The following is a 27,966-nucleotide window of genomic DNA, read 5'->3' as shown; positions in this document are numbered from 1 at the left end:
AGCAAGATCAGATGCAACTAGGCATAATCTTTGTTTACCTCGTAATCTTTCACCTGCTTCTTTCACACAAATACACACAACCTACTAAATTTAAGCTTCATGAATCATTTTTATAAGCATATACTGCATACATGGCAGTTATAAAATATATAACTATTATAATTTACATTTTATTTATAAACACATTAGTGATACCATTTTGTACCACATAACATCTGGGAACAAATTATAATTTTTTTGTTTTTGGATTTATTCTAAAGAGTTTGGCAAACATAACAAGGAGAAAGGAATAGTTAAACGGTACATTTAGAAAATAACCTGTTTGGTCTCAGAGCACAAAGGACAGATAAACCAACCAAGATATTTAATTAACGTAAAATATATAGTCAGTCGCTTTCCCGCCATGTACACACACGAGAATCATCTTTGATTAAAAGAATGACCTTAGCCAATATGTAAATAGCATTCCATTGATAAACACCATTCTCGTACGGCGAGGCTGCAGAGACAGTGAAGGTGTGTGGGTCAGGAGCTAATGCCTGCCTTGGTCTGGGGCTGGGCTGGGCTGGGGCTGGAAAGTGCTGGAAGGTGCTGGGGGTAAAGTAAGGCTTCGGTGAGTGTCTCTTCTCAAGGTGCTCCCTTGTGTACATTGGGGGTGTGAAAGGAACCTCTCTCACCAATTCCAGAACAGTCCGTAGAGTCCTGTTCATTTGTCAAAGGCGAGATTGATAATCCAAGTTCAGTTCATTTTAGTTTGGCCCTACAAACACCTCCCTTTCTGGATCTGTAGGGGCTGGGTGGGTGGGGGGGGTAAGGCAGGTGGTGGGGTAGGGCGGTTTGATCGTGGAGGTGGGGTTCCCTCAGTCCCATCGGCAGGTCGGAGGGTGGTGGAGGGTGGTAGGACCAGGGGCCCCGGGCTCAGCTGCTGCCCCTGGGGCCGTAGGCGTTGTAGGGCAGGGGCAGGATGCCGCCGGCCTGGTTCATCCACTCCTGGCCCTGGTCTCCCTGCTGGTGCTGCTCACTGTAGCGTCTCAGCAGGGACGACACCTGCTCCTGGTCGGCAAACGGGCTGGGCGGGAAACTGGACCGCAACCACGCCCGGTACTGGGGAGAGAGAGAGGAGAGGTAGCAAGACGGGGGGATAAAGAGAGAGAGGAGATAGAAAGATAAAGGGAGTGAGAGAGAAAGGGAAGGGTGTCAACATCAGTAACCTGTTTGAGCCTCTCCTATCTGGGATGTGGAGAGTTCACGAGGACCCTGACTTCCTGCTGGAGGTGGAGTCTGGGAAGCCCCTGGCAGAGAGCCAGCATCACATCCCAGACTGTAGGCTGCTGGGAGCAGGGTTAGGCTGATGATGTCACACAGACTCAAGGGTGGGGGAGGGGGGCTATGGAAGGAGGGGGGGGGAGGGAAGGAGAGGGGGGGGGGGGCAGGGGTGGATACAGGAAAGCGTGGGACGGCTAGGGAATGAGACCTCTACCAGGAAACCTCCTCCACTGTAACACACGCCCACCAGCCATTCCTGCAAGCACCCAGGCAGGTAAATGTAAGTAGGAGGGACCAAAACAGCGTTTGTCGCCAGTCCTTATATGGACAGTTATGGACCATATCCTCCTTCTCAGTACAAATAGTGAAACCAACATGGCTAAACACTATTTGAAACTACATTGGAGTTGCAATACACTCTCTTGTTAACTGTATTTATATATTTGCTCTCCAGGGGGTTGACGCATGTATTAAAGGCAGGGTCGGTAATGTTGTTGAGAGGTCTGACTGTAACATTTTATACATCAGATACCTGTGGCCGTCGCGGTACTGTCATAAACATGACCAATCATTTACACCAAACGTCCCTCCGTAAGCCTGTGTCTCGTCGTGTCAACAGCGAGACAAGATGTCCCTTCTCAGCATGAGGAACACAGGGGCTGCGTGAGAGTGTGAAATGGTTGAAATGTGTGAATCTGCATGAGACTTGAGAGCCCTGGTCATAGTAAGATTACAAAATGTGGAATGAACAGTAATCCACATTAATACAAATGGACCACACATCTCTCTCTCACACACTTCACACAGAAGCATCTCTCACACACACACACACACACACACACACACACACACACACACACACACACACACACACACACACCTCACACAGAAGCATCTCACACACACCTCACACACATCACACACACACCTCACACACATCACACACACACCTCACACACATCTCACACGCATAAAACATGCATTCAGAGAGCGCTTTCACTTCTTCCAGGTCAGCTTCTCACGCTGAGAGCTACGAGGAGAGGGTGGGCTTGACACAGGAGGTTTATTCCACCTCACACAGCGCTCGCCAGCACCTCAAGGCCACTCAGAGCACCTAGAGACCCAGTGCACTGCCAGCTCCTCGACCCAGTGTTGGTCAGGGTGTGAAGGTTAGCGAGTCCAGATGTGAGATAAATAGAAAAGAAAGAAATCACGATCCTCGAAATCCCCGCATAACTGGATAACAATCCTCTTCTTTTTGTTGTAAGGTTGTGTCGCAACGGGGCTTCTGACAGTAATGATAAGCACGTGATGAGTTTGACCAGCCTGATGCAATCCCAGCATGCCCCTCCAGTTCCCCTTCTCCTCTGCAGGCTACAAGCCCTGCTACCCTTCCAAGGCTGGAGGCTAGCTGCTCTTAAATACATATCATACCATACATAGGATGGTGTGTTTACAAAACTTGCCCCTCTTTCTCGGTCTCTCTCTGTCTCTCTCTCTGTCTCTCTCTCTGTCTCTCTCTCTGTCTCTCTCTGTCTGTCTATCTAAAACGATTTTCTCACCTTCACATCTGAATATACGCAAAGGAGGTGTGTGAAGAGAACCTGTGAACTCAATTAACACACACACATGCATACACACACACACACACGCATACAAACACTCACATACACATACAGACACATTAATACGCATACGCACATACACACTCACACAGACACAGACACACACACATTTACACACATAAACACACGGCTGCCAGTGTTTATATGATTACAGGGTTATTAGAGTGTAACCTCGTCAGGGAAACAGATTATGTCAAATTCAATTTCACATTCAGCAAACTTCTTTGATCACAGCCCTGAAATCTGGAACCGATATTAAAGAGGCACTTGCTTACCTGCGGCAGAAAGTAAAAGTAAAAATAAAGCAAAAGTTAAAGACATCTTATATAAATTAAATAAGAGAACAGCACATCATTACTGATGATATTGCTTCTATCAATCTGCCTGGTGAAAGAGAACTGGTGATAACCAGCGCCGTTTAAAAACATGAAACATGGAAAAGTAGTCAGGCAGTTCTGGATCTTAGAGATCACAAGCAAGATACAGACCACCGAGGAATGATCTGGAAAGGTGCCAGGAGCCATAAAGTCATATGGAACAAACCGCATGAGACAGAAGGTAGTTGTCCCATCAGATTTATGATCAGCAATAAGACCAGATAAACACCTTCCTAGACCAGGGGATGGGCTAGCGGTTAGAGCAATCAAAAGCTCACCGATTCAAATTCTCTCTGTGTTGCTCTGAATAAATGAGTGTCTGATGGTTATTTAAGATCAGAGCTGAGAACAGTTGACCACCCTCTTAGGTGATGTGAAAGCAACCAGATGCAAAGCCAGGCTGGAGAGTTGCCCAGCCCTTACAGTAACTACACCCTGCACGCATACCAGCCCAGCCAGTGAGTGGGTGTTTTCAAAACAGCAGGAGGGACTACTTATTTTCCTGTGAACTGACAATGACTGCTGTTAGAAAATGTTTCAGTTTAAATGTAAAAATAAATATGTGTGGGAGAGTGACGTTATATTGTTTTTCTTCATCTGTGCGTGTGTGTACCAGTTTGTACTTACTGTAAGTCACTCTGGATAAGAGTGTCTGCTCAATGACTAAATGTAAATGAGTGTGTGAATGTGTATGTATGTGGGTGTGTATGTGTGTGTATGTGGGTGCATGTGGGTGTTTACGTGTGTGTGTACCTCTGAGACCTGGGTCATCTGGTACTCCTGCAGCTGCTGCTGGAAGCCGTAGTTAGGGCCCACGAAGGAGCGGACGGCCTTGACGGCGGACAGACAGTCGTCCCAGCCGTGCTCGGTCACGGTCATCAGGTAGGCCACCACCATGGTGGTGCTGCGGGACACACCGGCCAGGCTGCCAGGGGGCACAGGGGGCACAGGGGGCACAACACCACCTCAAACACACTGGAGACAGGAGCAACTACTAACACTTGTGTTGGGTTAATGTACTGTGAGGGGATAAGATCAGGGGGGTGGTGGTGAGAGAAGAGAGAGAGAGACAGAGGGATGGAGAGAGGGAGAGAGAGAGGGGGATAGAGAGAGGGATAGAGAGAGAGAGAGAGAGAGAGAGAGAGAGAGAGAGAGAGAGAGAGAGAGAGAGAGAGAGGGATAAAAAGAGAAAGGGATAGAGAGAGGGATAGAGAGAGAGAGAGAGAGAGAGGGAGAGAGACAGAGGGAGAGAGAGAGAGGGGGATAGAGAGAGGGATAGAGAGAGGGATAGAAAGAGAGGGATAGAGAGAGAGAGGGATAGAGAGAGAGGGATAGAGAGAGAGAGAGAGAGAGAGAGAGAGAGAGAGAGAGAGAGAGAGAGAGAGAGAGAGAGAGAGAGAGAGAGAGAGAGAGAGAGAGAGGGATAGAGAGAGAGTTTGTGTATTTGAGAAAGCTGGTAAGAGGGAACAAGAGTGAGACATAAGCCTTCAGACAAGTCAGGCCCTTTTAACAACCCGTGGTCAGTTATTTCACATATACCCTTCTAGTGGATGTGCTATGATCATGTTCCAGGTGGTCAGTGGTTGAGTGCAGAGCTGAACATCCAGTCACCCTCACCCCCCCACCCCTCACCCTCCACTAGTGTTGAGCTGGGACACCCTACCTACCAGTGGACCAGACAGGTGCCTCCACCCAGACGACACTCGTGGATGAAGCGGATGCACTCTCTAAAGTGCTGAGACCTGAGGAGACACAAGCACACGGTCAACATCACACAGATCCAGAAGACAGACAGGCTGAGTACACGTTAAAGGGTGAGAGAGGCCCAGACTCTGAGTGAGAGCGGATGGGATCTGAGAAAGGACAGCAGGAAGTGAAACTTCCCAGTCCTCTCGGCCTTGTTCAGGTCTGCCCTGTCAGCCTGCACGGCCCTCATCTCTCCCGTCACCAACCCAGACACCTGCCTGGATCACTTCCCTACCTCACACTCTCTCCTGACACACACTGAAGATGTGTGGCAGGCAAGGACAGACTTGGGTGGAGGCCTTCCCCCTCCCTCCCTCCCTTCCCCCCTCCCCTCCCTCCCCTCTCCTTCCCCTCCCGCTCCCCTCTCCCTTCCCCGCACAACAAACTCTCATATCTGATATGATGTTTTGTGTGGAAGTGGGCTATGTCTTGCTTCTGGTATATTTCTACTGGTGTTTGGGTGAAACCACCCTCCACAATCCTCCTATCTGCAGTCCTGCAGGGCATTCTGAGGAAAGTCCTAGTTATCTCTGTCAGAGGTGGTATCACACATAACTCCAGAGATACCGTTGCATGCCTAACACAATGCAGGATCCTGTTGTGTGCATATTTCACCCGCATCCAAATGGTAATACGCAATGTGGCAGAAGGGTTGCTCAATGGCAGCCATATGGTTGGCTAGCTTTGTCCTCTGAGAGAAAGAGGCTGATTACTCAATCATCCCAACAGACAGTGGCAGAAAATAGAAAGGACTGCTTTTTTTTTCTTGTGTTTTTTTCTTCTATCCTTCTTGCTGGGATCCAAACTGTGACACAAACACGTTGCCCTCAGCACTTCTGTCTGTCTGTTTGGCCTAGAGGTTTCCGGAGATCTTGTTAAATGTGCAAAAAGTCACAGTGTGGAAATTATTTGCGGATTTAAACGGGCTGACAGTAATGAAAAAATTGACACAAAAAAAAATTGACACAAAAATTACAAATAAAACTACAAATGAAAACTTGAAAAAAAAAATATATATATCAGGAAATTATAAAATTGGTAATGAATAAAAATGCATTTCTACATACCCTTACTCTCCATTCTTATCTATATTGAGAGTTCTTTAGGAGATTTTTCTATCTTCTCTGAGGGTCTAAGGTTGGTCATCAGTGCTGACCTGTGACCTTTATGACACAGCTTGTAGACAACATAACTGCCGAAATAAAGTTATATTTTGTATGCACTTGATTATATACTATACTGAGGTATTGCTTCATCTTCAAGACGTGTGTCTTGTCTATCTCACACACTTAGTCAAGTGCCTCACGGAAACATCTTGTAGATCGTAACAGACTATCAACAGACAGTTTCTCTCAGTGTCGGAGGTGGTCGGTGAGCTAGGGTTAGGGGGATCGCACCGAGGAGTGTTATAGAGTTACAGTCGTGGCCATAAGTTTTGGCAATTACAAATGTCCAATCTGATGATATGACTGACTGAAATTATGTTAGCAGTCATTTTATGCCAAGGCCCAGCAAGCTTTGCAAACACAAAATGTAAGTCACTCCCAATACTTTTGGCCACGGCTGTAGTGTACAGATTTAGCTTCCGTGTCGACCCGTACTGACAGACTCCATGCTAACAGAACAGGCTCCCTGCTAACAGAACAGGCTCCATGCTAACAGAACAGGCTCCATGATAACATAACAGGCTCCAGGCTAACAGAACAGGCTCCCTGCTAACAGAACAGGCTCCATGCTAACAGAACAGGCTCCATGATAACATAACAGGCTCCAGGCTAACAGAACAGGCTCCCTGCTAACAGAACAGGCTCCATGCTAACAGAACAGGCTCCATGCTAACAGAACAGGCTCCATGATAACATAACAGGCTCCAGGCTAACAGAACAGGCTCCCTGCTAACAGAACAGGCTCCATGCTAACAGAACAGGCTGTTCTCAATCAGTAACCTCTGAAGGAACATCTTGTTAACCTCTGCCTGACCCCGCAAGGCCTGACCCCCCCACTTCTCCCTCTGTCCCCAACTCCACCTCAGTCTACGTACATGTGACTGGCCAGGTTGACAGGATTAAACAGTAGCTATCATTAAAAACTATTTCCTTCAATTTGAGACAAGGTTGAAGTGAATTAAGTTGCAATGGAAAACGCTAGCTGTTTCCACATATGCCTTTTTGCTCATACAAGTTGATGTATCTCGCTCACGCACATGCACACACACATACACACTCTCTCTCACACACACACACACACACACACACACACACACACACACACACACAGCTCAGGGAAACCCTGACAGTCTTGTAGGGACTCTACCCTCTGCTGTAAAATTCATTAGTAGACATCACAAGTTCAGCATGTGATGTGGGGGAGGGGGGGGGGGGTAGGGTGACACTTTCCCTTCCAAATGAATTTGTAAATCAAGAGTCAAAGATATTTTAATAACTGCAAAAGTACAGCATGTATCCAGCAACAATCCGTCAGTGTCACTGCCAACCGAGAAGACATTTATTTCTCTTTTGTTTGTTGTGTAACTGGGAACTAATTGATCCCAGCTTCAGGCTCTGCTTGGTCAAGCTGGCTTCCTGCATTGTGTATCAGTGGTTACCCTTTCACAACGTTAGACAAGATAAAGGGCTTCTCAAATAGGGGTATGTGGAGCTACTATAGGGGGTAGGTGACAGAAAGTGTAAAAAGGGAAAATATCTGATTCAATCCTGGAAATATGGATATAAATATGTATTTATACAGTTTAAATACAGGTATAGAGGTACTTTGATTCAGAAATCAGGGAAATGGGGTACTGAAGCCAAAATGATTTGAGAACCACTGAGCTAAATGACTGTCAGGCTCGTTCACTCAGTTTGACTGAGACACGGCTGGATCCAGACTGGACCTGCATAGGTCCAGCTTGTTTGTTATGATATTTGAACTTCAAGATCAGCTCAGATATCTTCCACCAACTGTTAAGAGACAGTTGGAATGACAAACGATGACTAAACTGCTTTTCCTGCTTGTATGTCACACCCTGGGATCACAACCCGCTGTGTAATGTTGAGACAGTGGTGCATTAGTCACAACTGGCGCAAAAGAAGTGTGTGTGTGTGCGAGAGACTGTGTTTATGTATGTGAGTGTGTGTGTGTGTGAGATTGTGTAATTGTCCGAATGCAAATATACAAGTGTGTGCAAGTGTATGTGTGTCCAAGTGTGTGTGTGTGTGTGTGTGTGTGTACTCACAGGTTCTGGCTGGACGCATCTGCTGCATGGATACACAGGTAGGTCATGTTCTGTTTGGGATCAACAGAGATAAGCACAGAATGCAAAACATGTGGATATGGACTTAAAACACTAATACATTTGAGTACAGTTCTTCAACATGCAATTCCCTGTCATCCTCAGGTCATACATGCCCTGTCATCCTCAGGTCATACATGCCCTGTCATCCTCAGGTCATACATGCCCTGTCATCCTCAGGTCATACATGCCCTGTCATCCTCAGGTCATACATGCCCTGTCATCCTCAGGTCATACATGCCCTGTCATCCTCAGGTCATACATGCCCTGTCATCCTCAGGTCATACATTCCCTGTCCCTGAATGAAGCCTGGCCTGGCACATCCATAGCTTACTTTTCCTACTCCTAGGGGGAGAGTGTGTGTAATCAGAAAGTTGCCGGTTTGATTCCCGGCCGTGCAAAATGACGTTGTGTCCTTGGGCAAGGCACTTCACCCTACTTGTCTTGAATGTCCCTGTACTTACTGTAAGTCGCTCAACATAAAGGCCTCTGCCAAATGAATAAATGTAAATGTACTCCTATGTAGGAAAAGTACATACTACAAAGTTCCTACTTGTGTAAAGATTTCCAGCTGGCGTGTGTTTACAATACAATTTCTGTTCAACTGTGGGACTTCACTACCACCTGGTGACTGGATTACAGCATTAAAATATCTCACTGCGCTCCAATACTGCAAGAAGTTAACGCCAGCCAAACTCACGATAAGTCAGCAAAAAAGTAGTAGATTTTTAAGCATCCTTAATTTTCTCTGCTTCCCTTGCCTTTGCTGAAACAAGGTGTTTCTGGCGCCCACGGTTATCTTCTGACACTCACCTCCACGACTGGCTTGGCATTGTTGTAGACGGACAGGATGTGGGTGATGCCATTCTGCGACAGGCTCTCTCTGTTCTCTGAGTCTGGGAGAGAAGGCGGGGGGAGGGAGGGGGCAAGAGGGGGCAGGGGGAGAGAGGGGCGGAGGGAGAGAAAGGGAGAGAGGGCAGGGAGGAGAGAGGGAGTGGGGTAGAGAGGAGGCGGAAGGAGAGAAAGGGAGAGAGGGCAGGGGGTGGGGGGAGAGAGGGGGAGAGAAGGGGCGGGGGGACAGAGGAGGCGAAGGAGCAGGAGGAGCAGAAGGGAGAACCAAAATACCATAAAATTCTTCTCTCCGTGAGATTTGCCGCCGGCGGCAACATAACAAGGGAAGAAACGGCAATGGAGAAAGTGGGAATAATGACGTTGGTGAATCCACTGGGATCTCCTCAGGTTGATGAAGCATATTTCTTGCCTGGCCTGGCCTGACCTGACAGCATACTAGTCAGGCTAGGTTTAAAAGCAGTGGACCCTGTCACATCCGAACTATTTTGGGCTCTGAGCCGTACCAGGAGCAAGCTGTGAGGGCGTCATCTGAGAGGCTAAAATTAGAAAGGAGCAGATGTCAAATTAAACTGTCTGAGAACCACTCGGCTGAGTAGGTGACAAACTACACAGTGAATTAAACAGCACCTAGAAACGCCTGGTTTCAAATAAGAGTCTTGTCTTGAAAGTTTCCAAAATTGAAAATGAAAAGTTTTGGAAAGTTTCTTTCCAAAATATCAATATTGTTCTACCATCACTCCCTGTATGTCAGTAAAATATTGATATTTGTTTTCCAGTAAACTAAGAGAAGGAGAAACAAACTATAAATAAAGTAAAACTTTGCATTTATTATGACAAACTCATCGCAAGACACATGCTCCACCTGCAGGTAGGTCTAATCGTACTGCACAGGTTAACCAAACTAAATACATATTCTCCTGTGTCATCGCATGAGCATCACTATGCTTAAATGCGCCTGTATGGAGGCTTGGCTGTACTGCAAAGACAAAACTAAAAACATTTACAAAACACAGACAGCGATCATTTCCCAACACCCCGGAAGCTCATGTGGCTGGGGAGTCAGGTGGCTGAGCAGTTAGGGAGTCAAGCTAGTAATCTGAAGGTTACCAGTTTGATTCCCGACTGTGTCAAATGACGATGTGTCCTTGGGCAAGGCACTTCACCCTACTTGCCTCATGGGGAATGTTCCTGTACTTACTGTAAGTCGCTCTGGATAAGAGTGTCTGCTAAATGACTAAATGTAAATGAATCAGGGCTTACCCTTTGCTACATGTACCTCCCTCTCCCTCTCTATCTACCTGCCTTTCCTGTCATACTCAACTTGAAAATATATCTTGAAAACAAAAAAAGATAGTGTACTCACCTCGTATATTCCCCAGGTAAAGCCCGTCAACCACCTGCGAAGACACGCACATTTTTCTGTAGGGTCAGGAATCCATCACTAACAGCTTATCCACTCACTAACTGGATCATCAGTTATGCGCCTACTGAAAAGCCGTGGAAGCAATGCATGAAAGGTGACGGGAGATAATCGCATTAGTGCTCATTAAGGTCATATAAGGCCTGCAGTTGCCAGGATGGGAACTGAGGGATGACCCAACTTTGACGGCCACTGGGGAGCGCTGTCGCATGTCTCCTAATGTGTTTGCAGACGGACTGATGACTGCTGTAAATTCAAATTAATTGCATTGTTTTCATTAATGTAATTTTTGTCCACCTTCGTCCTTCAAGGTCAACTAAGAACAGTTTGCATAAGTGACGTGAAATATGGAAGCGCATTTATTTAAGTTTATCACAGCGTCCTTTAGGCCTAGTACACAATCATGGCAAAATGTTTTACATAACGGCGTGCCATTAAATAGTTAATGGTCTGACGCAGTCTGTCCCCCCAACCGGGATATCCATCATAACAGTTTATAACCCACCTCGACTGTAAACTGAGTGAAAGGGACTTCAAAATGAAAGAAACAAAAAATCTATGAGGACTGACTATACGTTTTGACGCCGTATGGTCAGACCAAACGTTGCTATTTTAATATGCATGAGGAGACGTCAATAGCCTATAGTAGCCAAGTTGTTTTCCACATCTGTATACGTTCGTTTACCCCACGCCCATGCTCTTTCGATATACACAGTTAGAGTTACATACCTTGTTCATTCCGTTGCCCATGGCTCTCGACGAACACAACGATTACACAATGTTTATGAATGCTACATGAAAGCCAATTCAATTTTTCCTCTAGCCTACGTAGCACGCACGTGTAAGAGTTCAAAAGGCACAAAATAATTGCCAGTATCTCACGGTCAAACGAATAATTCGCGTCAGTTGATTCATATAAGACTTCAGTGTTTTCGTCACTGCTAGTGTGATCGTTACTCTACCTCCTGTAGTAGCCTAATCCCCTTCCGGATTTTTTTCCCCCAGTCCACTCACAGAAATCGTGACATCATAACTGTAATAATGACCATATTTTACACCTGTATTACACATCGATTTTGTTGAATCCCGGGACGTCTTCGTTCAATGTTATATTTAACCTCTTGTCAGTTCATATAACAAAGTGAATAGCACATAACCTCGCATTGTGAAACAATCTTAATCCCCCCGGATTAAACTACAAGGATTGACAGCCATATCCGGAAGAACGGTGGGATTTCGAGACAGAATACACGAGGCAAATTGTAGCGTTACATTTAAATTTCAGATCATCTGTAGGCGCCCTACCATAGACTATCATCAAGCCAAAACACAGTAGTAACACACCAGGGGGAACATAGGAACTTTATTTTTTCTATAATACAGGATTACTTTTAAGAGGAAGTGGTCTTCCAAAAGCAAGACTGAGGAAATATGGACAAGTTGATAAATACATGAATTATTGACTTGTTGGTTTTGAGTTTGTGGTCAGGTGGACGTCTACTTCTTCCACTGCTTGTTCTCATAGTCCCAGTGAGCCGAGAAGCCCTCCACTGGGTTGATCCTCATGTCCAACATCCTTTGCAGCTCCTTCGCTTTGAACTCCTCATCGAAGGTGTTTGGAACCGCTCCATAGACTGTACGGGTGGAAGAAGGAAGGTGCCAAGAACAGACTTAGCTGGCTAACATTCAAGGTCATGAGGATGAGACCACTACATAAGTCATTGCACAATGACAAGTCAATAGCAAATGATATATTTTGGCACAGTGTCTAGAATAGCAACCAGCTAGACAGCTAGCTGGGGTTAAATATTAAGGTTTGATTCGGGAGATCTATGATGCCCAAAATTTTGAAGGCAGTGACTACTTTTTACCACTTTTATCCAGCAACAATCCACCTCTCAGATTCTACTAAAATATCCCATACATGTTCACATCTCGCTTTCATCTGGACTTACCGAATTTCCTCTGCCATAACACAACTAGGCCGGTGACACCAATGAAGAAGAGCATGCCAGCGATGACTGATTTCCACTCCTGTGTGCCCTGGTTCATCTCAGCAAAGCTCTGTTTGAAGCTGATACGGTACACTGTCGAAAAACATCAATTTTTATTAGAGGACATTCCACACCACACAAATGAGTCTAAAGTGTCCCAAGGTGTGTGCAGATGTTTGTAGAAACACTGAATACAGAAATGTATCACATCACATAATGTTTGTACTCACATGCGATCTTCTCATCGTTGGAGAGTGTGGCCCAAGATCCCTTCTCCTTCTCCTTCAAAGACTTCTGCTCTGGGTTGAGCTCCTGTACATACTGGATGTCTGGCAGGGGGTTCTCTCGCCTGTCAAAGTAGGCTGGCAGGGCATAGTCCTCCACCTTAGCCACCCCTGCGGGAAAAAAACATCTAGTTAGAAAATGAACACACGTCTAACCACATTTCATTTGTATTTGCAAGTCGCAGCAAAACATTTCGAGTTCACGTTCTGACGACAGTAAATATTTACCATGTCCCCCGCGTAGACACACTGATGTTGATATGGCACGTTTGCCAACAAGGCTGAGGGCTCTGGCCGCCAACATTCTGGTAGAAAAGAGCATTTAGGAAAAATTGTTAGCTGGATTGCTTGCTTGCTTGCTTACATACTAAATTAGCACTTTTTTCTGCTATACTAAATAATCCTGAAATGTCGCACCTGCAGTTATGAACTAATCTTGCACTCCATACAGCATCTAGCTGTCGAGCCGCATACAACACCACCAACCACAATTCAAATAATGGGTATTAACATTGAGCTCGGAATTACTAAAGGGAATCTTAAACTAACAATATCGAGCAGAGCTGGGTTGCATATTCTCTTGCGAGCTAGTCCTGCTTTATATTAGCCTGTTAGCTAGCTAGCACACAAGGTCATGCCAGGACAACTACTTAAGTCATCCACACATTACGTTTTTCAGTCTTAGCGTTATTGATCTTAGTTGTAAAATGTATATTATTAACACAGTACCAAATTATATGTTGTGGCATAGTTATGCTAACAAGCTTTCCAACCAGCCACGATAGCACTCACAAGGTAGCTAGCTAATGCTTAAAGCTAACCTAACCGGGAATAGCCAGCTAGCCTAGCCAAATCGCCGCTGTACTGCTGTCAGCTTTCCGTATCACGATCTCAATGTCACATCTCTTTACTTGGCTCAATCGAAAAAAAAAAAAATGTTCTACCTCTAAGTGCATTGCTCACATCTGTCTAAAAAATGTATATCGTTTTTGTAAATATAAAACGTCAATATAAAATCAGTTCTAGAATTTTTTCGCCGGCCGCCACTTACTTGTCCTCCTTCAGCCGATCCTCAGGAAATCATAAAGGAAGTGTGAGCAAACGGAAATACGTAATGCCAGATAGCCAAATGGAAAGTCAACCGGTCACGTCTCTAAAATGTGTACATGTGAACTCTGTCTTAACAATAAACCTTTGACAAGTTTGTAATTTAATAATATTACAAAGCATTTAAAGTAACCATCTAAGTTTAATAAAATATATATTTACGACACCAGCATGTGTCGAAACCAATGGTCTGATGCTGCCATTTTGGTGCAAACAACAACCACTCTCATCGCTCCAAAAGAACCAAAATGATGTCAGTTGCAGACTTCATTACGCCATTTTTGTGTGGTTTACGTTACCGGCGCAAATCATCATCAGCAGAAGGGATAACTAGCTTGGCAGCGTGAATTACGAGGACCACTAACTATAACAAGACAGAGTTAACCTGCAACCTACACTGCCTTAAAAGTGAGCTTAATGTAGCTGGACAGAGCTCTGAGTCAAATAGAATCAAGCTGCCCGCTGTTGCTGTCGATAGTTAACGGGCATGATACCAATTAGCTAACCGAGAAAATCCCAAGACCACCGGTCCTTTGCTAGCAAGATAGTACAGATAGCCAACAAGCTAAAGGGTCTCAGCTAATACGACCATAAGCATGCCTATTAAATTGACAACCCAGGCATACTGCAAGATGCTTCTGCATGCGGCCAAGTATCCTCAATGTGCTGTGAATGGATTGCTGGTGGCCGAGAAACAAAAGGATAAAAAAAAGGAAGACCACTCTGTTTCAATCCTCTGCGTGGACTGTGTACCTCTGTTTCATGTCACACTAGCTTTGGCACCTATGTTGGAGGTGGCCCTTACACTGGTAAGTGGGCATCTAGATCATTCTCAGTATAAATACTATACTTTTTTTTTTGTCTCCCTGCCACCAATTGATTTGGATTGCTTTTATCGGGTACTTATGTGTTTAACTTGGTGGTTGCTGCCACCTACTGTATTTAATTTACTACCTGTGGGTCTGTGTGTGGGACTCAGATTGACACTTGGTGCAAGGAAAACAGATATGTCATTGCTGGATATTACCAAGCCAACGAACGTACAAAAGATTTCAGGTAACATGGTTTTGATCCTATATTCTATATTGGTATCAAAGTATAAGTAATGTCGATCATGGTCACATACGTTCTCTCTTTCTGTCTCTGACAGACCCAATCAGGTCGCAGAAAAAGTTGCTGCCAGGATCTGTGAGAACTTCAGTGAAGCAGCAATTGTAATGGTAAATCTCCTGTCTGTTCCCAAACGATGAAAATAAAACACTTGGTTATATTTCTCACCTTACATTCATGAATAACTCCAACTCGTGTGACGTGTCTTCTTAGGTGGACAACAGCAGGCTAACCATGAGCTGCTTTGAACCCATTGTATCCATCTACGACCATCACGAAAACAAGTGGAAAAGCAGGGAGGTAAATGAGTAAGTATCCCAGGCAACTAGCCTCTGCACATCCCATAATATGCACGGCTGGCTCTACAGGGTAAATAAGCTCCATTAGTAGAACCCTTACATTGTAGCTTTAAAAACGGTGTGTCGCTGATTACTGAGCACGAGTTCCGAGGGTTCTAAAAACGTGGTTTTGTGTTCTAGGGAATGTTTCGAGGATTGGACTGAGGCCCAGAAGATCACGTCTTCTCTTTTGGATGGAAGGTCCTACGAGAGCCTTGTTGACTTTGACAATCACCTGGACGACCTCAGGAATGACTGGACCAACCCGGAGATCAACAAGTCTGTGCTGCACCTGTGCTAAGAGCCCTCATCCTCCACCCTGTTCTAAGAGCCCTGTCATCCTGCACCTGTGCTAAGAGCCCTCATCCTCCACCTGTGCTAAGAGCCCTCATCCTCCACCTGTGCTAAGAGCCCTCATCCTCCACCTGTGCTAAGAGCCCTGTCATCCTCCACCCTCTGCCACCCCCTCCCCGAAGTCACAACACTTAAGCAAGGATGTTGCTGTCTATGCAGCATGTGTAGTGCTACAACCACTGTAGCACAGGAATGCAAAGTTCAGAAACCTTTGTTCTGTGCTAGGAGGTTGAAGGGTGCTTGTGGGGACACTGACCATAAGACTACATCTAAGGGCCAGAAGGAAACAGGCACCTTCAGCTTCTTCATAACTTTAATACGGAGAATTTAGGTGATAAACACCTTGTTTCCTGGAATGCAACAGCTTTTTAATTGTAGTTTTTGCTTATTTTTTGCTTTCTTTCTCCTGCAAATATTTGTGTTTGCTTGTAGTTGATGTAGGTGTGAGATTTTTCATTGTAGAGATACAGGTATTTGATTTTCAATTAAATACAAAAGATTTTTTAACAATCACTAGCCTTACAGAGATGATAGTCATTCATAAATTATTCTTCAGAGATCAGACCTATTTATATAATGACCTACTGTATAATATAAAATTTCATTATATTCTTTATTTCGTATATTAAGTCTTAATGATAATATTTTACTCTAAAACGTTTTCCTTTAATTAGATTGATTTAGTATTTATTTGTTAGATTAGGTCATTCTTAATTGCTAAATTAAATCTTGCCATATGATGGGTAATAAACAAATAAGATTTGGATTAAAACATATCCTCGGTCACAATATTATTTAGAAATCAAGTTTGTTTTTGAGATTAGACAAAACTAAAAGAGCTAGATAAAATAACTGATGTCTTGATATGAAATGTTTTGTACACAATTGTATGAACTGAATGTACAAATACAAAATAACTTTTCAGATAAAGACCATCTCTGTTTTGGCTTGTTTTTGGCTTCTGGTACCACTCATATTTACATTTACATGTATTCATTTAGCAGACGCTTTTATCCAAAGCGACTTCCAAGAGAGAGCTTACAAAAGAGCATAGGTCACTGATCATAACAACGAGATTGTCCCAAACATTGCAAGTAGCCAAAACATGAAGCATACATTGGGAAGAAGCTAAACAAGTAGCTAAAGGGAAGACCCATAAGAGCATGTAGTTATACAAGTTACAAATTAAAACAACATGAACCACAAAAGTGCAGGACTGTACCTGTAGAAGAACAATCAACAGTAAAATATTTCACAGCAAGTACAAGACTTAGCTTCGTTATATCTAACCTAAAAGAGCAATGAGTCACTTAATAAGAGTAATTGTGATCCTGGAGGAAAATAACAAGTCCAGCCAAGCATTCTTAAGTGCCGTTGTACTCCCGGAACAAGTGCGTCATATATGATCCTGTTTTAAAATGATAAATATCAACAGATTCAACAAAACACGTACATTTTCAATGTCTGTTGTCAACCAAATAATGAGACTTACGAATATACATAATTTTCAAAGAAAAATAAAAAGGCTGAAAAAAGCCTATGTAATCATGTTTTCCCCCCTCTTGCATTAATGTCTAACGCATTGTGTTAAAGACACCAAGGCTATTGACTATACATATTTTGCTAATCAGAATCAAGTAAAACACACATGTTACTTTAACGTGACTTTACCTCTAAAGCATCTATGAAAGAAATTGAAAAATATCCTCCCCAAAAACAGTCACTTTTTAGAGCTGAGACGTAATTTCACCGGATGCTGACGATTTTCTAAAATGTTAGTAGACAGTACTCCCAAGTGGTATGAATGCCAATTTCCGCCAGGAAAAGAAGGGCTTGAATTGTGCCAGAACTTGTGAGCGTTTAGGTTGCGTTAAGATAATTGTGTCTGGTTGCAAGAAACACAATAGTATTACTGTGTGTCGGTGGAAGGCTGATGATAACAATACGGTCATGGGGAATCGTTTTTAGAGGGGAAAAACTAATAAACAACACAACTATGAAAGCAAATCAGTGACATCATGTTTTGAATTTTAAAAGGCATTGAATACTTAATATTGAAATTTAACCACAAATTTCACCATTCGAATTTCAGCAGCCAGAAATTTGTCATATTTGAAATTCTGAAGCTTGATTTAAAAAAAAAAGATTTTTTTTTACATTGAAATAAATTTCAATTTTAAAGAGGTGAATTCAAAACCAACAAATTCGGTATGGTTTAAATTCCAACATTAAGTATTAAATCAATGCCTTTTAAAATTCAACACACGTCACTGATTTCATTCCATACTTTTTCCATACTTTCAGACTTTTATTTTGAAATATTTTGAGGAAGTCAACCGGACATAGATGCCTGCAGCGCGGGAACTTTATACGACTGTGAAACCACGGTCCAAACAGGATTGCAATGGACCCTTCTGAGGTAGAATTCCTTGCCGAGAGGGAAATTGTGAAAATAATCCCGAATTTCAGCCTTGACAAAATATATTTGATCGGGGTGAGTGTTTTAATTCAAGGCAATGTTGTCAAGTGTCTCACTACAGCTACGGCTTCGTTTATTACCAATACTACTACAGTAACGATTGGAAGGCTATCCTAAATCTGAAAGCTAATATACTGGTTATGCTGGATGATATGCCATTACTAGGCTAGGTCTATGTATCCTACATGCTATGGATGTTGTTAAGGAGTGTCAAACTGGGTAGTGGAGAATAATGCAAGGTTAAATATCGGACCAAGTTATTTGTAGTTTAATGTAAGTAATGATGCAATCACAAGATACACAATGAAAACTAGTCAAATACAATGAATCAGTCGATGAAGCAAATTTCTCAGAATAGTACAAACTAAGGCCTTCGTTGAGAAAGTGGTCGTGACAGAGATCAGAGAGAGTTCTGCCCAGTCCAAGTTCTGTCCCCCTGTCCTCGGGAGACAGGTCTTGTACCCCCCAGAGAGGGAGGTCTGTGACAGGCGATTGGTCAGAAGACCGTGGGGTGGTAATGTGGTTGTCCAATTAAATGTCCAGGGCGTTCATGGTGGCACAAGGTGGGCAGTCCAAGGATCTGATGATGTTCGGAGAGGGAGGGAGCGGAGAAGACCCACAGGTCTGAGGTAATCCAAGGGAGGGGGGCTCCAGGGAAGGGAGTAGATCGCCCCAAGGTCCTGATGGCGTGCAGGGAGATGGGAGCTGCGCCTCCAAGGAAGGGGGGGGGGGGGGGGTCGTGTCTCCAGGAGAAGGGGTGAGGCAGACCAGACCAGAGTCGATGATTTGTGGGGGAAGGTGGGGCAGGGTTTCCAAGGGGAAGGGGTAGATCATCCAGTGTGAAAGGGGGGGGCAGTGTCTCCAAGGCGAAGGGGTAGATAGAAAAGGGGGGGGGGGGGCAGGGTCTCCAGAGAAACCGGGCCTTAGTACAGGCGTTGTATATAGTCACACCAGCCAGTCTGATTCGTCTAGAAACAGAGAAGGGTTATAGTCCCAGCATCACCTTATCTCTCAAGTTGACACTGTACTTCCATGAGTTGAACAGTTCTTTGTGCTCAAACCAGTCCCTGAGCGTCATCAGCTTGCCTCCCGTCTGACCTTGGCATATTTGCCCACCCACCAGAGTTACATTGAAGCACAAATTTACTGCGCAGATACATCTCAGCACGAGCTCACTTGCATAGAAAGCATCCTGTTACATGATCTCATATGTTCTTTATTAAATGAATTGATCACAATTGGATACATGTTTTAGTAAAGAGCATTACATATTATATGTGTATATGTATATAAGGTAGTGATTGGTATAGCGGCATTGATTAGCAGTATGGTTATTATTCCTTCACAATGTCTATTAAAAACGTTTCAGGGTGACCTCGGTCCGTTTAACCCCGGGATGCCCGTGGATGTTCCTCTGTGGCTCGCCCTCAATCTGAAGCAGCGACAGAAGTGCAGGATTGTCCCTCCGGAGTGGATGGATGTGGGTAAGCAGGAGAGTGGACGGATGTGGGTAAGCAGGAGAGTGGACGGATATGGGTAGGTTGGCAGAAAGCCTCCTGTAATGAAATAGCTGTACTGTTAGCGAGGGCGTCCAAGTGAACGCCAAAATTTAAACCTTCTAGTACATACACATTTATGCTTATCGCTTTATGATGCTACACATATAGTAAAAAAAAAAAAATATAGATTTCACGTGACTGAAACGAATGTAAACTAAACGTCAAACATCATTAAATGAGTTACAAGGAGGACTACTCTCCCCATAACTTGTATTTTCAGAGCTGTAAGGCTGTTTTCTCGTGTTCACTGTGTGCAGACAAACTGGAGGAGATTAGAGAGCTGGAGAGGAAGGAAGACGCCTTCACCCCGGTGCCTAGCCCCTACTACATGGAGCTGACCAAGTTACTGCTCAACCAGTGAGTGTGGAACCTTCAGACACAACACCCTCTTCCTTGGCCCTTCAGTATCACAACCTTTCATTTCCTAATAACAATGGTTTCATTTAGCAAACACTTTAATCCAAAGTAAAAATTAAAAACCCAGAAACTCAAACCTAAGATCATCTCCCTTGATCTGCACTCAAATGCTCTAACCACTGAGCTAACCGTCCTTCAGTCTATGTTATGCTACTTCCTGTCGACACGGGGAGGATGCTCTCCTGGCTGAGGGTCTGTTTGTCACCGTCTTGTCTGTCCGCAGCGCGTCTGACAACATCCCTAAAGCCGACGATATCCGGACTCTGGTGAAGGACATCTGGGACACACGCATCGCCAAGCTCCGCCTCTCCGCAGACAGCTTCATCCGCCAGCAGGAGGCTCACGCCAAGGTACCTCCCCGCTCGTACCTCCCCGCTCCTGCACTCTGTACGTTGCTGCTAGTTTTTTACATTTCACCACCACACACACAGCCACACACACCACACACACACACACACATTAATCCAACACCAATAGAGAACCAGTTAGAGCCAAGAACAGTTGTACTCACCAGGCAGCATATTTCTGCCGTGTTCATCTGTGTCTGACATGTGTGTTGGTATACATTCATCATCTTGCCTGGCCTCTCCCTCTCCTCTCCCTCTCATCTCCTCCCCCTCTCCCCTCCCTCTCATCTCCTCCCCCTCTCCCCTCCCTCTCCTCCTCTCCCTCCCCCTCTCCCTCTCCTCCTCCAGCTGGACAGCCTGACTCTGATGGAGATCAACACCACGCGCTCCTTCCTGCTGGAGTCTCTCAACTGCATGTACAAGCTGCGCTCCAACCTGCAGCCGCACTCCAGCAGGGGCAAGGCCCTGGACTACTGACCACACTGTGGTCAAAGCCCCAGAAAACTGTTTAGTGGAGATACTGGTCATTTGGAGTACTGACCAGATTGTGTGTGGGGGGGGGGGGGCAACTGCATTACTGACCAGACTGGTCAAAGATCACAACCTCTTCACTTATGGTTGAAACCGTTGTTACCATGACAGTTTTTATTGATTCCATAATATGAATCATCAACACCTGGAACACAGATGAGGACGCATCTTCATGTTGTTGATTTACTAATAAAGTTTTGTAATAAAATGTGTATTTTAAAAGACAATTTCACTACATCTTTGATCAATCGAATACAATATTCGTTCAAATAGAGCCTTCATACTCATCCACTTTTCAGACACTCCCATTTCCATTGTCATTGAAACCACAGTCCCCCATACTTTATGGTTGTCTGTTAAGGTAGAATTGTATTGTACAATACAAACATGTATTGAGAAAGAGGGAAGTACAGGGGGGCGTGCTGTAGTAATGCAGGCTTCGTGAGTTATGAAACAATACTGTCAAATGTATGAGGAAATAGTTCTTGCTTTCCGTGCATGTCTATAAAGCCAAGACACAATGGCTTATAATGCCAGCTCAATAGAAGAATAGTGTTATAGGCCTACTTAAAGTATTTGACAGTAGCATGCGACTGATGTTGCGGTACGGCTTATTCCTCTAATGTTATACAAGGCTTTATAGAAATGCGCGGAAGGCAAGAATACGACTTTTATGAACTTAATCGCCCATTCACAGTCACACAACAGGAACATAAGCCAAAAACAGATACAGTTCTCTTGGCGTACGGGGAGTGGCCTTTACGATCTCCCCTTTGGTTTTTGTGAATACTTTTCCTCTTCCAGTATATTGGCGAACGATTCTGTGGAGCGCCCCAAACCGCGACAATAACATCTTCACACCACCCAGCACACACAGGTAACTTGAGATGGCTTTTTCTCTTTCATCCTTTAGGTGGTAATCTTAAGATATTCATTGCCTAAATCATTATTACTGTGAAATGAATAACTACTAGGCTATTGTGTATGATACACCATTTTGATATAGTTGAAAGCAATAGGCTATACGTTGTTGTGGTTGGTGGTTATGCTAAAGGTTGCATTAAAGAAAGAGAATGTAATCATACCGAGAAAATATGTTCTTCGAAACTATAAGTAATTATTGTAACGATTCCCCACCCACCCCGCCCTCCCACTGGCAGCAATGAGCCCCCATGTGATAATAGCCTACTTACATTTCGCAAGTCTGTACTTCATTATGAGTCATCCATCGTTGTCTGCATGTTTTCTTCATTATCTTTAAGATGAAGACTTTAAACTGAGTGGCGAAAAACAAGTGTGTGAACAGATGCAGAATAGATTAGGCATGTAGGTGTACTTATTCACAGTCTGTCTCATATCTTTGGTTTAACCTCACAGAAATATTTCATAAAGATCCGATGGATCAACAAAAATCCAAAAGTCATAAATGTGGGGAGACAAAAGTTGACAAAGAGGAGGATGAGGAAGTTGGCCAACTGGCAGAATCCCTGACGTCTTTCAGTATTTCCTCAAAGTCAGATGATGGGAAACCACTCGCAAGTGGCAGCTCCCAAGACCAGTCAGGGTGAGAGAACTATTGATCATCTTTTACAAACGTTTATTTTATACAGTCCACAATAATAACCAGGCAGTTGTTTGGTTTGTGGAAAAGTCCCAACAGGAAGCACTGAACATGCTTCTGATCTTTTTCAATCCTTCAGGGGAAGAAAGAAAGGGAAAGATGAATTACCTTCCAGCCAGTCAAGCCAGTCCTCCACATCAGAACAGCCAGGTCCCTCTGTGGCAGAGGGGGGAGATGACCAGCAGGACATACAGGTAAACAACACAGCCACAGTACAAGTTTACTGGATTCAGCTAAAAGTAACAGATAAAGAGCTAACCTCACTTCACTTACTACCCCCTGACCCACAACAACAACTTCTTTGCCTCCCCATGAAACAACCCGAAGATCAAATTTCTGATCCAAGTTCCGATGCGGGTCCCAGTTCCAGATGAAGAACACAGCAAGGAGGACATCATGTCACAGTGTCAGAGATTACTGGATCTGCTGAAGAACACAGGTTTTAGTCATGAAGAAGACCGGGGTCATCTGCAAGATGTGGCCATCATTATTGGTCTCAATGGTGAAGAGGACCCAACACGCAGAGATATTCTGGAACAACTCCTACAAATAAACGAGGAAACTGATTTGAAGTTTAAAAAAGTTTGCTTTACTTGGGGATCCGGGGGTGACATCCCTTACAATGGAGAAGCTGTGCCATATAGCCAAATCCGAGAACATCTAAAAAATTGCAAAGAAACTGAACAACTCGTTCGAGAGTTAAGAGGGAAAGATGAGGAGTGCCTTGTCTATTTCAGTTTTGTTGATGCTGATACTGTAAGTTTTAACCAAGTGTACAGCTCCTATCTACAGATAGTTGACACTCACATAAAAACATATAAAATCCCACCCATAGTCATGTCCACAGGATATGAGTTTCTAGAAGAAGAATTCAAGCTTGCCAGCCAGAGAGACAGAGAGGTGCGAATACTGACAGCCGAACATTTTCCGTTAGGCACGTACTATCCAGAGCCCAACTTCTGTGTTTTACTACCAAAGGATAAGAACACAATACCAGAGAGCTTCATAAATACACGCAGTAAAGCTGAAAACATGGAGTCACCCACATTGATAAGACAGGTAAAAAAGCGATCAGACATACCATTTACAGCTCTCTTTTCTAGAGGCCAGCCCATAATAACCGCTGTTCCACCAGGAAGTAAATTAAAAAAAGGCGAGGTGACCACTCAGTGTCATCACGACCCTTTCATTTGGGCCACAAGTGCATACACACACGGTGAACTGAAGTATGACCCTGCCAGGGGACCCAGATACTTTTATAATATTAGGAAATATTTGATGGGATTGCTTACTTGTGACGATGAGCAATTTGAGAGACGGTGTAGTGAAACAGAGTTTTCCTTCACGGGGCCCGGAGCTGAACAGTTAAAGAGAGCTGCGCGAGAATGCAGAGAATACAGACGCACGCTGGAAACTGGGACGAAAAAAGTTACAAAGAAAAGGGAACGAACACCACCACCACCAGAACAATAGGCTGGTGGTGGCTATAATCTTTTTCTTCCGCCATAGATCAAAAATAAAGGTAGATTATTGTAGATAAGGCAGGTCAAGAGATCGGAAAGGATCGACCGTGGTTCCTAGACATAAGAGGGACTAAGACATATACATTTCCTATAAAGAGTATTCACCCCCTTGGATTATTCACCCTTTTGTTGCTTTTATGAAATCATGGTCAATATAATTTGGCTTTGACAGATTTTCTTTAATGTCTAAGTGAAAACAGATTTTTACAAAATAATGTAAATTCATAAAAAATATGTAAGGTAAAGTGGATGAGTGCATAAATATTCACCCCCTTCAGGTTAGTATTTAGTAGATGCACCTTTGGCTGCAATCACAGCACTGAGTGTGTGGAGATCAGGCTGGGACATCTGGACACTCATTTTTCTCCATTCAAACCTCGGGGATCGGGCGTGAACAGCTCTTTTCAAGTCCACCCACAAATTCTCAATTGGACTGAGATCTGGGCTTTGACTTGGCCTCTCCAGAACATTCACCTTGTTGTCTTTGAACCATTTCTAAAAAGCTTTTGCTGTATGCTTGGGGTCGTTGTCTTGCTGGAAAATAAATCTTCTCCCAAGTCGTAGTTGTCTTGCAGAGTCAGATTATCCTCCAGAATTTGGCGATATTGTTCTGCATTCATGTTCCCCTCTACCTTGACAAGCCTTCCAGGGCTTTCTGCTGAGAAGCACCCCCAGAGCATGATTCTGCTTGACAATGGGATGGTGTGTTTGTGGTGATTTCACATGAGCTTTTTTCAACAGTAGCTTTCTCTTTGCCTCTCATACAGCTTCGACTGGTGAAGAACCCGGGCAACAGTTGTTGTATGTACGGTCTCTCCCATCTGAGCCACTGAATTTTTTATCTCCTTCCGAGTGGTCGTAGGTGTCTTGGTTGAAGCTTTTATCTCTTTCGGAGTGGTCGTGGGTGTCTTGGTTGTAGCTTTTATCTCCTTCAGAGTGGTCGTGGGTGTCTTGGTTGAAGCTTTTAACTCCTTCCGAGTGGTCGTAGGTGTCTTGGTTGAAGCTTTTATCTCCTTCCGAGTGGTCGTGGGTGTCTTGGTTGAAGCTTTTAACTCCTTCGGAGTGGTCGTGGGTGTCTTGGTTGAAGCTTTTAACTCCTTCAGAGTGGTCGTAGGTGTCTTGGTTGAAGCTTTTATCTCCTTCCGAGTGGTCGTGGGTGTCTTGTTTGAAGCTTTTATCTCCTTCAGAGTGGTCGTGGGTGTCTTGGTTGAAGCTTTTAACTCCTTCAGAGTGGTCGTAGGTGTCTTGGTTGAAGCTTTTAACTCCTTCAGAGTGGTCGTAGGAGTCTTGGTGGCCTCTTTCACCAGTGTTCTTCTTGCCCGGTCACTCAGTTTGTGCAGACGTCCAGCTCTAGGCAGATTTGTCCCATACTCCTTCCATCTCTTAATGATGGATTTAACTGAATGTAAAATATTTTTGTAGCCATCTCATGACTTTTATTGTTGCTTGCTTTTCCACAGGTACACTCTTGCACTTTTTGAGGTTATTGCTGTTTAATTGTAACTTGTCTAACTACATGCTCTTATTGTTCTTCCCTTTGGGACTTATTTGGTTTCACAATGTATGCTTCATGTTTGGCTACCCGCAATGTTTGGGGCTATCTTGTTGTTATGATCAGTGACCTATGCACTTTTGGAAAACTCTCTCTTGGAAGTTGCTTTGGATAAAAGCGTCTGCTAAATGCATAAATGTAACGTAATGTAATGTAAATGAGGGGACAGAATAGAGGGGGAGGTGGTGGAGGCAGGAGAGAGGGGGAGGTGGTGGAGGCAGGAGAGAGGGGGAGGTGGTGGAGGCAGGAGAGAGTGGGAGGTGGTGGAGGCAGGAGAGAGGGGGAGGTGGTGGAGGCAGGAGAGAGGGGGAGGGAGTGGAGGCAGGAGAGAGGGGGAGGTGGTGGAGGCAGGAGAGAGGGGGAGGGAGTGGAGGCAGGAGAGAGGGGGAGGTGGTGGAGGCAGGAGAGAGGGGGAGGGAGTGGAGGCAGGAGAGAGGGGGAGGTGGTGGAGGCAGGAGAGAGGGGGAGGGAGTGGAGGCAGGAGAGAGGGGGAGGTGGTGGAGGCAGGAGAGAGGGGGAGGGAGTGGAGGCAGGAGAGAGGGGGAGGTGGTGGAGGCAGGAGAGAGTGGGAGGTGGTGGAGGCAGGAGAGAGGGGGAGGGAGTGGAGGCAGGAGAGAGGGGGAGGTGGTGGAGGCAGGAGAGAGGGGGAGGGAGTGGAGGCAGAAGAGAGGGGGAGGTGGTGGAGGCAGGAGAGAGGGGGAGGTGGTGGAGGCAGGAGAGAGGGGGAGGGAGTGGAGGCAGGAGAGAGGGGGAGGTGGTGGAGGCAGGAGAGAGGGGGAAGTGGTGGAGGCAGGAGAGAGGGGGAGGGAGTGGAGGCAGGAGAGAGGGGGAGGTGGTGGAAGCAGGAGAGAGGGGGAGGTAGTGGAGGCAGGAGAGAGGGGGAGGGGGTGGACGCAGGAGAGAGAGGGAGGTGGTGGAGGCAGGAGAGAGGGGGAGGGAGTGGAGGCAGGAGAGAGGGGGAGGTGGTGGAGGCAGGAGAGAGGGAGAGGGAGTGGAGGCAGGAGAGATAGAGATGGGTAGAATCACTTTTGGTTTTCATTCTGGTAACATTCATGTATTACACAATATTACAAAATATTGTGTACAAAAAAGTAATACAAAATAGATACATCCCTGTACTATCTTGTAATTAATCCATTCAGTTGCTATAACACATGTAACTGATATTCTCTCATCACTGCTCTTATATCATTCTCTCTGGGTTCTTCTAAATAAATTGGTAAAAATAATTCGTCATGCTTTGTTATTCTATGATGAAGATTAACATTAAAACACTAGTACATTTTTGAAATATTTTATTTTATTTTTTGTCTGAAATTACAGCAATATATTCATAAATACCTAATTACTACATTCAACAAAGAATATATTACATTACAATGAATTCAAACAAGTACAATTTTAAAAACAGGATTTCACAGCATCTAGACATCCTCCATTGAGTACGGTTGCTATTGCGTGTGCGTGAGTTGGTGATATAAGGTAGGCAGGCCGGGGGAGGGGCTTATCTCCCTCCCGCTAGCTCATTGGCTGCTAACCTCGGCGGTAGCACTTCCTGTACCTGACAGACAGGCTTGGCTCTGGGCTCTGCTCGCCTCTGTGAACAAGGTTGGCTTCCCCTCCCGTCCCCCCCAGCCCCGACACCCCCTGCAGCTCGGCGGTTAGAGCGATTGACCTCTTGATGTTGCAGGTTCAAAATCCCCGCGTGGATGTTAGCTTTGGATAAAAGCGTCTCCTGAGTGAACACATTGTGACATCACTGCAGTGACATCACTGCTCTCTGCACCTGCAGGTGTCCAGACTCTGGAGATGAGGGGAGAGTTCGCAGGGTCGGGTCAGAGGGAAGGAAATGCAGGCCTCGTAGACTTGTGTTGCTAACATGACATGGAATCAAACTTGGCAAAAGAAAAGTGCTCATTCACTTTGGATGTGAGCGCCCTCCGATGGAGAAAAATTGTTACGAACTTCCGCGGATTGATTTGACACGAAAATAAACGGTGAATAAAAAACAACAAAAACAAAAAAAACAATTACAAATTAAACTTTTTTATAAAAGGTTGGCTACCTATGTCACACAGTTGTAAAGGTTCAAATGAACTGAATAATGTGGGATTTATTCAGCAGAGGGGATCATTTTGGCACTACTTTATGGCGACCGGTGATGGCAGCCCC

At 44.7% G+C, this 27,966-nt stretch overlaps 6 protein-coding genes and 1 long non-coding RNA gene across 13 annotated transcripts in view; 3 read left to right on the top strand and 4 right to left on the bottom strand.

Moving 5' to 3' along the window:
* Window positions 1–156: 156 nt before the first annotated feature.
* Window positions 157–11,831, bottom strand: dusp22a (dual specificity phosphatase 22a). Its single transcript, XM_084682715.1, has 7 exons — window positions 11,308–11,831; window positions 10,522–10,555; window positions 9,120–9,202; window positions 8,250–8,299; window positions 4,936–5,010; window positions 4,022–4,193; window positions 157–1,104 (listed from the first exon to the last, which is right to left on the bottom strand). Exons 1-7 carry the CDS (start codon window positions 11,326–11,328, stop codon window positions 919–921), a joined length of 621 nt encoding a protein of 206 aa, XP_084538841.1. The 5' UTR covers window positions 11,329–11,831; the 3' UTR covers window positions 157–918.
* Window positions 11,832–11,921: 90 nt separating this feature from the next.
* On the bottom strand, window positions 11,922–14,015 carry cox4i1 (cytochrome c oxidase subunit 4I1). The gene is made up of 5 exons (XM_084682721.1): window positions 13,908–14,015; window positions 13,085–13,161; window positions 12,803–12,967; window positions 12,534–12,665; window positions 11,922–12,212 (listed from the first exon to the last, which is right to left on the bottom strand). Exons 2-5 carry the CDS (start codon window positions 13,158–13,160, stop codon window positions 12,076–12,078), a joined length of 510 nt encoding a protein of 169 aa, XP_084538847.1. The 5' UTR covers window position 13,161; window positions 13,908–14,015; the 3' UTR covers window positions 11,922–12,075.
* Window positions 14,016–14,250: 235 nt separating this feature from the next.
* On the top strand, window positions 14,251–16,708 carry emc8 (ER membrane protein complex subunit 8). The gene is made up of 5 exons (XM_084682717.1): window positions 14,251–14,772; window positions 14,943–15,019; window positions 15,114–15,183; window positions 15,287–15,381; window positions 15,553–16,708. Exons 1-5 carry the CDS (start codon window positions 14,560–14,562, stop codon window positions 15,710–15,712), a joined length of 615 nt encoding a protein of 204 aa, XP_084538843.1. The 5' UTR covers window positions 14,251–14,559; the 3' UTR covers window positions 15,713–16,708.
* On the bottom strand, window positions 16,705–17,543 carry LOC146246528 (uncharacterized). The gene is made up of 2 exons (XR_014732283.1): window positions 17,437–17,543; window positions 16,705–17,173 (listed from the first exon to the last, which is right to left on the bottom strand). It is a non-coding gene; the product is annotated as an uncharacterized LOC146246528 (long non-coding RNA).
* Window positions 17,007–21,325, top strand: gins2 (GINS complex subunit 2). Of its 3 annotated transcripts, none has more exons than XM_084682719.1 (5): window positions 17,007–17,156; window positions 19,614–19,728; window positions 20,061–20,160; window positions 20,444–20,570; window positions 20,916–21,325. In XM_084682719.1, the coding sequence occupies exons 1-5, from the start codon at window positions 17,067–17,069 to the stop codon at window positions 21,042–21,044; spliced, it is 561 nt and encodes a 186-aa protein (XP_084538845.1). In that variant the 5' UTR covers window positions 17,007–17,066; the 3' UTR covers window positions 21,045–21,325. The 3 variants fall into 3 exon arrangements, with proteins under 3 accessions (XP_084538845.1, XP_084538846.1, XP_084538844.1); XM_084682720.1 differs by lacking the exon at window positions 17,007–17,156 and adding an exon at window positions 18,096–18,184; XM_084682718.1 differs by lacking the exon at window positions 17,007–17,156 and adding an exon at window positions 18,102–18,259.
* Window positions 21,326–21,840: 515 nt separating this feature from the next.
* LOC146246526 (uncharacterized) lies at window positions 21,841–25,993 on the top strand. The gene is made up of 4 exons (XM_084682712.1): window positions 21,841–21,975; window positions 22,476–22,662; window positions 22,799–22,913; window positions 23,047–25,993. Exons 2-4 carry the CDS (start codon window positions 22,496–22,498, stop codon window positions 24,190–24,192), a joined length of 1,428 nt encoding a protein of 475 aa, XP_084538838.1. The 5' UTR covers window positions 21,841–21,975; window positions 22,476–22,495; the 3' UTR covers window positions 24,193–25,993.
* A 1,081-nt stretch (window positions 25,994–27,074) lies between these two features.
* gse1b (Gse1 coiled-coil protein b) overlaps window positions 27,075–27,966 on the bottom strand; it is a 187,448-nt gene continuing 186,556 nt past the window's right edge. For all 5 annotated transcript variants that reach the window (XM_084682061.1, XM_084682059.1, XM_084682057.1 and 2 more), the window contains one exon: window positions 27,075–27,966. This exon is cut by the window's right edge and continues 2,138 nt beyond it. The gene's annotated coding sequence lies outside the window, so the exon portion shown is untranslated.

The sequence above is a fragment of the Hypomesus nipponensis genome, chromosome 19 (assembly GCF_054491055.1).
Source record: "Hypomesus nipponensis isolate SF chromosome 19, ASM5449105v1, whole genome shotgun sequence".
NCBI classification, from domain to species: domain Eukaryota; kingdom Metazoa; phylum Chordata; class Actinopteri; order Osmeriformes; family Osmeridae; genus Hypomesus; species Hypomesus nipponensis.
The sequence above is the reverse complement of the archived record's forward strand: the minus strand, read 5'-3'. Positions and strand labels throughout refer to the sequence as shown.

Bases quoted from the DNA above. Each gene is read 5' to 3' on its own strand.
- LOC146246526 (XM_084682712.1), top strand. From the start codon at position 22,496: ATGGATCAACAAAAATCCAAAAGTCATAAATGTGGGGAGACAAAAGTT. The intron at 22,663-22,798 runs GTGAGAGAACTA...TCAATCCTTCAG, and splicing joins AGCTCCCAAGACCAGTCAGG to GGGAAGAAAGAAAGGGAAAG. The intron at 22,914-23,046 runs GTAAACAACACA...AACAACCCGAAG, and splicing joins ATGACCAGCAGGACATACAG to ATCAAATTTCTGATCCAAGT.
- gins2 (XM_084682719.1), top strand. From the start codon at position 17,067: ATGAGTCACTTAATAAGAGTAATTGTGATCCTGGAGGAAAATAACAAG. The intron at 17,157-19,613 runs GTGCGTCATATA...AAAACGTTTCAG, and splicing joins CCGTTGTACTCCCGGAACAA to GGTGACCTCGGTCCGTTTAA. The intron at 20,571-20,915 runs GTACCTCCCCGC...CTCCTCCTCCAG, and splicing joins AGCAGGAGGCTCACGCCAAG to CTGGACAGCCTGACTCTGAT.
- cox4i1 (XM_084682721.1), bottom strand. From the start codon at position 13,160: ATGTTGGCGGCCAGAGCCCTCAGCCTTGTTGGCAAACGTGCCATATCA. The intron at 12,968-13,084 runs GTAAATATTTAC...TTTTTCCCGCAG, and splicing joins GTGTCTACGCGGGGGACATG to GGGTGGCTAAGGTGGAGGAC. The intron at 12,213-12,533 runs GTAAGTCCAGAT...CCACCCGTACAG, and splicing joins GTTATGGCAGAGGAAATTCG to TCTATGGAGCGGTTCCAAAC.
- dusp22a (XM_084682715.1), bottom strand. From the start codon at position 11,328: ATGGGCAACGGAATGAACAAG. The intron at 5,011-8,249 runs GTGAGTACACAC...GTGTCTCCTCAG, and splicing joins GATGCGTCCAGCCAGAACCT to GTCTCAGCACTTTAGAGAGT. The intron at 4,194-4,935 runs GTAGGTAGGGTG...GCCCCCTGGCAG, and splicing joins GGCACCTGTCTGGTCCACTG to CCTGGCCGGTGTGTCCCGCA.
- emc8 (XM_084682717.1), top strand. From the start codon at position 14,560: ATGCCTATTAAATTGACAACCCAGGCATACTGCAAGATGCTTCTGCAT. The intron at 15,184-15,286 runs GTAAATCTCCTG...GTGTCTTCTTAG, and splicing joins GTGAAGCAGCAATTGTAATG to GTGGACAACAGCAGGCTAAC. The intron at 15,382-15,552 runs GTAAGTATCCCA...TTTGTGTTCTAG, and splicing joins AAAAGCAGGGAGGTAAATGA to GGAATGTTTCGAGGATTGGA.